The 9323-nt window shown below is 49.2% G+C and overlaps 1 protein-coding gene across 17 annotated transcripts in view; it reads left to right on the top strand.

The window, feature by feature from the left end:
• Positions 1–7560, top strand: part of ATP2B4 (ATPase plasma membrane Ca2+ transporting 4) — a 30323-nt gene extending 22763 nt beyond the window's left edge. For 16 of the 17 annotated variants that reach the window (XM_059831076.1, XM_059831078.1, XM_059831079.1 and 13 more), the window contains one exon: positions 3938–7560. In XM_059831076.1, the coding sequence (XP_059687059.1) occupies positions 3938–4243 (306 nt within the window). In that variant the 3' untranslated portion in view covers positions 4244–7560. The remainder of the gene's footprint in view (positions 1–3937) is intronic. The other variant, XM_059831084.1, reaches the window with a different exon arrangement.
• The last annotated feature ends 1763 nt before the right edge of the window (positions 7561–9323 follow it).

Raw genomic sequence — 9323 nt, forward strand, 5'->3', positions numbered from 1 at the left:
CGGAAGAAAACCTGCTTAGAGGGGTCTCAGGGTAGTGGGCTTGGGTGGACAAGACAAAGATGCAGGTTTTTTTGCAGTCTGTGGATTAATGTTCTCCCCGATTTGCAGCAAGGGAATAGATAACTTGGATAGCTTGTGCCCTTCCAAGCAGCCAACAACTTTACCAGAAGCTAACCCAGGTCGCTAAGTCTTCCCTCTGTTTTCTGCCTAGACTTCTCTCTATTTCCCTCTGCCGCTTCCCTTCCCTCTCTCTCAAAGCTCCACTTCCCTCCATACAGATTAATGGTGTCCCTCTGTCTTCCACTGCACTTCTGTGGGACGAGTTCTCCAGGGCTGGACCTTGGCACCCCCGCCTGCTCTGCCCCTGTTGGGGTGATGGAGGAGAGGGAGTGACCCTCAGGACACGGTTTGCAGAGCTGAGCTGGTCTCCCTTGGGGGTTTTGCCCTGGTTTGAGGGAGCTGGGCAGAGCAAGCCAGGGGTCAGTGATGCAGCTGATGCTGGCTTCACACTGAAGATGTGATTTCCATCTCCATGTGAGCAGTGGGGTTTGCCCAGCATATTGCGGTGCTGCAGTGATGGTGTGAAATGAGAATGAATTCCAAGCTTTGGAGGTCATGCAGGTTGCGAAGGTTTCAGGTGGTGAGGAGGTGTGAGCCTGACCGTGGGCAGGGAGGGAGGTGGGCTTTCAGCTTGGTTGGGGAGGATTTCATTTTTATTTGTGCTGCCTGGCTCATTCAAAACACATTTCCTTGCTTGTTAAGTTCCTTTGACAAGGGAACACCTGAATTAATTTCACAGCAGTTGCTGACAGAGATGGTTAAATCAAAGTGAGGAAAGCTGCAGCAGAAGTTTATTAGTGGAGCTGAAGGCAGCGATGGGGGAGATAGGGTCTGGACTCACCAGTGCTTGAGGTGGTGGGGCAGGGAGGGCTTCTGTGAAGCTACTCCTACCTCTGAGCTTGTCCTAGACTGACCACCTAGTTGCTTTGGCAGTCACCTAGGCTCTCGTTAGCTTGTTCAGGTTGGTTATACTTGGTTTAGTTGGTTTTGCACGCTGCGTTTTAGGGGTCGGTGCTTTTGTCAGTGCTTGCAGTTGCTGTTCTTGAGATGTTGATGATGCGACAGATTATTAGTCTTGGTAGAAGGTGGCCTGCTTGGTGGTCTCCCTTGTCCTGTGCATTCACACTAAACACTGAATTTATCCAGGATCTTACTGTGGTCATTAATGCAGCAAACACAGCTCCGAATTTCTGTTCCCAGCTACATAAACTTTCCATTTTTGCAGGCCAGCTGGTGCTCCAGCATCATGGGGGGGGGTACCTGGCCCACGCTCATCTCCTCATGAGTGTCTGTCATCCAGCTTGCGTGTGTGTGCCGATCCGTGTGTGCGTGCAAGAGCTGGCTTGTTTGTTTCTAGCTGGGATGTGCTGAGCCTGTGCCAGGGGCATGCCACGTCGCTCCCCATGTGGTGCAGCACCATCTTTCTGAGCCAGATGGAGAGCGGACTGAGAAGGGCATCCCTCGGGAGAGGGGAACCCTGGAACATCTTGAAGGTAAAATCTCCGGGGTTCCAGCCATGAGACTCTTCTTTGAGTAACCTCTCTGGTCTGGTTTTGTGAGTGCTGAGACCAAAGATCCCTAGGAGGCTCTCGCTGGCTGTGCTGGTTGGTGACTTCCCTCCTAGCCTGCCCGGGTACCAGACCAAGGTGGACAGTTTAACCCAGCTCATCTCACCAGGAAGAGGGGTGTCATCTCTCTTCACCCACCAGATCTGCAGCCCATTCACAAAGAAGTGGCAGAACAGACACGTATCTTTATTTGCCTCATCAGCTTGCAAGGGGATATGCGAATCGTTCTCCCTCCAGCAGCTCTGCACGATCTCCACTCCCTTGGCTGGTGGCTGAGTGACGGGGAGGCTCTCCAGGGTGTAGCATAGGGATGCTGCGGAGCAGCACCCCTTTTGTGGGATCTGTGGCTCTCCTCCCTTTTGGGCCCCAACTTCAGTCCACAGGGACACCATGAGAGTAGGCAGAGGCCATGGATGGGGACTGGGTTCCTCAGGTGTTGGGAGCCGGTGAAGGTAGCTTGTGAGTAGCAATGCTGCTTTCACGGGGCAGGACGACTGGCACTGCTATGGGGAGGCGTTACTGACTTCCCCGCTGCGCCCAGCATTGCTGAACAAAGTCTTACGGTGGTCTGGAGGCATTTCCTTCGGAGAGGAGGAGTTGAGCAGATTTCCTGGTCCCAGATGAGCTCTGCTTAACTGAGCAAAGACTTCTATTGCTTCTATAAAACACACAAGAACTTGTGCAAGACACTAGGTCCCTGCTGACAGCTTTTGTCAGTAGCTTCCCCCTCTATAAAGGGAGGAGACAGCCCAGTTCCTGGGTGACTGGGAGGGTGCCACGAGCCAGGAGGGTGCTGGTGTGACCTGCTGTGGCAGGATGGGGGGGGACCTCTGGAGAGAGGCAATGTGCTGGCTCTGGCCTGAAAGAGTGAGCAGGGAGAGCATCGGCATAAGACAGCAGAGCAACCCGAGGGATGCAGTGGTGGGTAGCTCTTGGCTTTGCGGTAAAAGGTAAAGCCATGTGTGTGATTTCACCAGGTCCTCTAAGGTTTGGGAGACCTTCAGCTGCTTGGTTTGTTGGCTCTGCTTCAAAAGTCCACATATTGGATCGCTCTCCTTCAGTTTATGCTTTTTGACATCTTTCGAGTGACTCTAGCCCCTCCACGAGAGCTGGAGCGCTCTGCCGCACCCGAGGTGCACATGTTGGTTGTCTCACACGTGCCAGCGTCTGCACTGGGGCAGAGAGGTCTGCTGCAGCCCCACGGCGCTGCTGCCTCCTGCCCCTTCTTTCGCTGGATCTGACGCTTGTCATGCATCTGACTGAACAACTGTGACTGGCTGCAAGGGAGGGCAAGACTGGAAGAGTGCAAGGCTGGATTTCCAGAGGAACTGGAGGGAGCAGTGAATCCACTGCTAGCCACCATCTGGGCTTGTTTCCAGACCTCTCCCATCCAGTGCAATGAAGGTAGCAGGGCCGTACCCTGGCTGTCCAAACCGGGCTCTGGATCTCCTGCTTGTAACACATTGAGCCTGGCTTTTGGTGGTGCCGACAGCCTGTGGGTTTCACAGAAGCAGTGCGTGGCCGGGCTTTCTAGCAAAGTTTGAGATTGTTTTTCATGCAGAGCATCCAAAAGAATAGCTGCCTTTGGAAACCGCGGGGTCGTCTTCAGCATGTCGGTGTAGGGAAGGATCCAGAGCTCCAGCCCAGGATCCAGGTGGCAGCCATGTGGGGAAACTCACGCAGATCTGGCTTCCTTCTTGCATGTTTAGCTGGGTCCGGTTTTACTGGTCATGGCATCCACTTGGACCTACTGCTGCACATGGGCTTGAAAAGTTCGTGACACCTTTTTAAAGCCCATTCCTTTCTATAGGTCTAAAAATGAAATAGAACAAACACACACATCGCTCCCACAGTAGAGTTTTTTGCCTTGAAGTGAACCCACTGTTTGTCTAACCCACCTCTTTTTTGAGTTGTAGTGCCACTTTTTTGTCCTCGTTTATATACACAGATATGCGTGCGCACACATAATGACAACTAATGCATTTTGGCTTCCATTCATTTGAAGTGATCTGTTTTTTTGAGGTTTTTTGTGTCTTTTCTTGCAGCTTCTGAAGTCGCCCCATAGTCGGTTGATTCCCCATCACACACCTAGTGCCTGAGTCTGATCCATGTTGGCCCTCCTAGTTCACCATAGATCTCTCATTTTGACTTAGCTGTCTGTTCAGTGGTGGTGATTGTTGTTGTTGTTGTGCTTTTTGTTTTATTGTGTCTTTATTATTTATTTTTACTTTCTCCTGGGAGCTCTGGCCTCTCGTAGCCACTACTAACCCCTCTTTTGTTTATCCCCCACGCTCCTCGCCTCCCGGCAGATCAAAGTGGTGAATGCGTTCCGTAGCTCCTTGTACGAAGGCCTCGAGAAACCCGAATCCAGAAGCTCCATCCATAACTTCATGACTCACCCAGAGTTCATCCTGGAGGAAGACGAGCCTCGAACACCATTCCTTGACGGCGCTGAAGACGACCCCGAGACTGACGGACTCAAAAAGCGAGGTGGGGGTAGCCTGGGTGGATCTACATCCCTCAACAGAAATAACAATGCAGTGGACAGCGATCAAGCTGAGGTCACCGTCCCGGAGCCCGAAAGCCCCTTACACAGCTTGGAGACATCAGTTTGACCTTAGAACTTCGAACCCCCCCTCCTCCTCCACCTTCGCCCCTCGCCCTGTGTGATATTGGCACCAGTAACTGATCACACACTGCGGTCACTTCGTGTCAAACTGCTCATACGTATATCATTTTGGTGTTTTGTTTTGGGTTTTTGTTTTTTCTTTTTTTTTTTTTTAAACAATTATTTAGCAGTGGGAACCAGAGTACCACGATGCTGGGTGTTGGGAGAGAGGCTAAGCCAAAATTGTGCATCTCCATCCCTAATTTTCAGCGGTACTCGCCCAAGTGAAGCAGCCAGGTTATTTCCTCTCCAAGAGTTGGGCTTGATGCGTCTGTTGGGGGTTTTCACTTTGAAAAATGCGTGTTCAAAGAAAGTTCAAATTGTTGTAGTCTTACATGCACGCTCTCAGCTTGAGGGCTGGGGAGCACTTGTGACTTTATTTTTTTTCCACTTGTGGTTTTTAGGGTTTTCTTCTAATGTTGGGGTTTGTTCTTTGCTTGTGGGATTTGCCCCCAGTAACTTCACAGTGGGAAGTGGGGGAGTTAGCACTCTCTGGTGCGAAAATTTAAAAATAAATAAAAAAAAAAAACCCAGCCAGGGGGAAGGTGTTTACTCATAGGTTGATAGATACAGGGATGTACACCAGTCTTCCACCTTGAAAAATGGTACCTAGCCTTTACAGTTCCTCCTCTGTGTGTGCATACACACTTCTCTCTGTTTCCAAAGCAGTAATTGCTAGACAAGGAATGAAGGTGACTTGGCTGTAACCTTGCTGGATGTAGAAAAATCAGGATCTTTTACAAAGCAAGGTGGAGGTGAACTGGCAGTGGAAGGGTGGTGAAGAAAAACCCCGTGGTTGTGAGAAACGGGGCTCCTTCCTGGGGATGCTTAAGAGATGCATCTCTTCTGCTCTTGAACAGCTGTGAAACTTTTGGGGAGAGCCTTGCAAAGGTTTAACAGCTCCTGCCATCAAGAGCAGAGGGACTTTTGCCCGTTCTGGCTTGTCTGAACTGTTAGGTTAAATAATCCTTCAGCCCTGGAGTACAAACTCCGGTTAACTGCTGAGGAACCCCAGAGGATGCTCCAGCCGTGCCCACCAGCTCTGCGCATCGCTGCCAAAGCGTTAGCAGGCTGAACGGAGAACAAGCATCGGGTTGTTGACAGCACAGTGGGTCAACTCCGAGATCATGGAAGGGATCAGCCGGCTTGTCTCTTGAGCTGGTGGAAGGGAGGGAGGCTCCATGGCCGATGGGAGGACCCTCAATTTCCATAGCACTTCTGTAGCTGATTTGCCAGCGGAGGCAGTTCCTTGCAGAAGTGACAGGCTGGTTGGTTGGCTGCAGGTCTTCCAGAGAAGGTGCCGCGTGGAGGTTTTGCCTCACTTGCTGCTTTTTTTGAAGGTCATCTCTTGACCCTGCTTGTCCTGCCTCACCTTGGTCTCTTGTAACCATTTGGTGAGAGTCCTGGTTTTTTGGAGCAGAAGCCCCAGGTGTCCTGGGCAAGCTGGCTCTGAACTGACCCTCTTGTGAAGCCATGGGACTAAGCAGGAGGCAGGAGTTTGCTTTGCTTGGGCTTAGTTTCTTCCCCGTGGGCTCTTGCTGGTGTACCCCGGTTACTGGTCCCAGGCAGGCAGGGCTGGAGGAAGCTCTGCTGCCTTCTCTTCTTTGTCCCGTTTGGCTTGGTTGGAAGCAGAGAGAACCTGGTTGTAACTGGCTGTACAATGTCATTGTCTTTGCCCAGCCTCCATCCCTGGAAGCAGAGGGGTTTTAGCGAGAGGGTGGGCTGGCTGGTTTCTTCTTTCCTTTTCTTTAAGAACGCACAGCAGAATCTCCCGTGCCTTCTCCGAGCACTGCCTGCAGCACCGCCTGCCACGCGAGGGCCCAGTACTTTGCCAAGAAATAAGTGTTCCTTAAATGACAACACAAACCAAGTGTCTTTGTTTTGTTTCCAGCCCAGCACCGACTCCTCCCTTCCTTGGGGTGGGAGGAGGGAAGGACGAGGTCCCCCCATTCCTGCCCCAGGTAGGTGAGGAAAGGTCCTTCTCCCAGGTCTCCTGCCTCGGTGCTGGCAAAGGGGGTGAAGGCTGGGCTCCATACACTGCCAACAGCAAGAAGAAATTGCCACCACTGCCCATCTCAACCGCAAATTCAGTGTCAAGCCCCCTGCCCGCACAGACAAACCCGTCGCTGCTCTCCCTGTCCCTTCTTCACGCGAGCTGAAAAAACACCTTGGGCAGGACCAGGGGTGGGGGGGTGTCTTCTTGGGTTCTACACAAGTGGTGACAGGAAGGACGGAAGGGGTGGTTGTGGGGTTTGGTTCTGTACTACAGGTGACATTGCTTCAAAGATCACTTTTTCTATTTTAAATACTTGCAAAAAAAAAAAAAAAAGGATGATAATATGGTGTTCTTACAAGCTTACATAAATATTTATTAAATACTTTGTGGGGGATGGACCGGTGGTTTGGTTTTTGGTTTTTTTTGATATTTTTTAATACCTCAGACCTGTTTTAAAAAAGAAAAGACTTAAACCAACAAAAAGCCAACTTTGGAGGCTCTCAAAGTCACTCCCAGAAATCTGTGACTGGCAGGTTGCCACAAGGGTCTGGTTGTTCTTTAGTTGATATATTTTTGTCGTTCTAGTTTCCATATTAGGAGGGGGAGAAATAATTATATATAAATATTATGCAAAAAAATATAGTTTTCTTTAGATCAGAAACTGATATTTTTACGTCAGCCATATGTATTTTGTTTAAAGAAAAAAAATAAATAAATCTTGAGTCCCGCGTCTGCAACGGCGCGTGACTGTGTGACGGCAGTTCAAAGTGACAGGTAATTAATTCAGTGTATCAGCGATCGGGTGCCAGTCAGCTTCCTTTTCTCTGAGCAGCCATCTTTATACTAGGCGTTAGTTGAATGACACAAATGTTTTTTTATATAAATTATGTTGGTATGGCTGGTTGCTTAAAGTATAAACGTTTATTGTGCATACATCTTTTCTGTAAAGTATTTTTTTTTCTATTTAGTTTCAGTGATATACTGGCAGCAGATGACTATTGGGTTAAGTTATTGAGGACATTACAAAAGAGTTGGGGGAGATTGGTGCTCTACGCTGAAAGGCATGGTCGGCAGCACGAACTTCTGGGGACTCTCTGCAACATGCCTTGAAAGAGGGGGAGATAATTTTTTTTTTTTCCTTGCTTTGTTTGAACTGCCACGAGTGTGCACAGGGGAGAGTGCCATGCCAGCCAGGAACTGAAGTCATACCCTGTGATACGTGTTAACTTGCCTTGGAATGCTTTGTTATTAAAACACTCTGAACATAATGTTGCATCCAGTTCTTAATACCAGTAGGGTCTCTGGTGGTGGTGGTGGTTTTCTGTTAAACAAATTGGCGGATTGGTACCAAAGACATTACACCACGTCCTGTGTGCATTGCTGAACAGGCATTTTTAGGCATTTGCATTATGTGATAAGGTTTCCTTTGATTTGCACAGGGGTTATACTTAATTTTCAAAGGTTTTGTGCAATAAGCTTTGAGGAAAATTTTGAAACAATCTCAAGAAGAAAAAAAAAACTAAACCAAATTTTAGCACGGGCAGCCTTTGGCTTTCCCCAGCCAAGGAGTAGTTGTCCTGTAGTGCTCAGTCCCTTTAGAAATGCTTCTCGGGGTGACATGACGTTGGGGTGAATGGACAAGCCCCATCCCAGATCCAGGGAGGGCATCTCCAAGATGCCATTGCCAACTCCTGTTGCCCTCCATGACTGCGGGGACCAAGCACCTCAAAGAAGAGTCCCTGCAGGCTTTTGTACCTCTCGGGGGAAGGACACATGTACCTGCCTGCCATCGCTCCTCACCGCTGGGTCCAGCTCCTACAAGGTGATCAACCCGTGGAGCATGCAACCCGTAAAACGCCCTCCTGGAAACCCAGCTCTCCCTGGTGGGGCACGGCGACATGGGGGTACTGCTCTCCTGGTCCTGCCCCAAACAGCGAGGCTGTGGGGCAATGCCAGCGTGTTTCTTGGCACCTGGCTGTTCCTCTCCAGCATCTTTCTGCCAAGGCTGTCCCCTGCCACTGAGATCTCTGGCTGTCCTGCCTCTGATATCCTCCTGCTCGACAAAAAAGTACAATTTTCTTTCAGCAAAGCCCATGGCTAAAACCACCTTTAGTTTATTTCCTCCCTTTAAATAAATATATATACAGTATTAAACCAACATTTGTCTGTGTATATATATTTATCCAATGCTCTCACAACAAAACTTTCTTTTGAAGAGGGCACGCAGATCTGAGTTTTTCTTTTCCAGTTACTAAGTATAATAAGCACTGGTATTTTTGTATAAAAACAGAAAAATACAAAACAAAAGACTGAATATTATGTGGTATGCATGACATTTAAAAAAATGGTGGTTTCAAAGCAATATGTACCCTGGTGTGTTTGCCATATCCTAGAGTCCAGCTTAAAGTGCACCTGATCTGTATTGCATTTTGATATTAATCTGTATGTACAATGTTTTGCATGTAATTTATATGGTTCTTGGGAGAAAAAAAATTTTGAATGAATTGTCAGTTGGCTTCTTCTGAGAAAATAGACTCCAAGCAGAGAGAATACTCAAAGTGGAAGCAGAAGAGCGGTTGAGGGGTGGGAAAGGGGGTACATAGCAAAAAAAAATAAAGCGTGCTGGGGTGGGGGAGAAGGGTAATGGTTTTGAATCAATAAAGCTTTGGCTGTTGACCAGAAACAATGCGCGAGTGCATCCAGAGAATAAAATGTGCCCACATGTAACTGTGACGTCCTCAGTGTGTCCACCAGCTTGTGAAATCAATCCCACACCCTCTCCTAGCGCTGGATGAACGGCTGGGCTTTGCATCAGAGGAAGCCGGAGCGTAAAAGTGGGGCCTGCGGGGTGGAAAGAGGGATGGGGATCAAAAGCAACCCCGCCACTGCAAAAGCACCCCTTAGCGTGGGTTTTCTTTCTGTGTCAGCCTCACTATTGAGAGGCAGGGGCTGGCTGGTTGCACCCAGCACTTTGTCTCAAGCATGGCTTCTTCCATCTCCAAGCAAAGTCCAGAACTGGCTGTCAAATGCC

This window comes from Gavia stellata, chromosome 30 (genome assembly GCF_030936135.1).
Source record: "Gavia stellata isolate bGavSte3 chromosome 30, bGavSte3.hap2, whole genome shotgun sequence".
Classification (NCBI taxonomy): domain Eukaryota; kingdom Metazoa; phylum Chordata; class Aves; order Gaviiformes; family Gaviidae; genus Gavia; species Gavia stellata.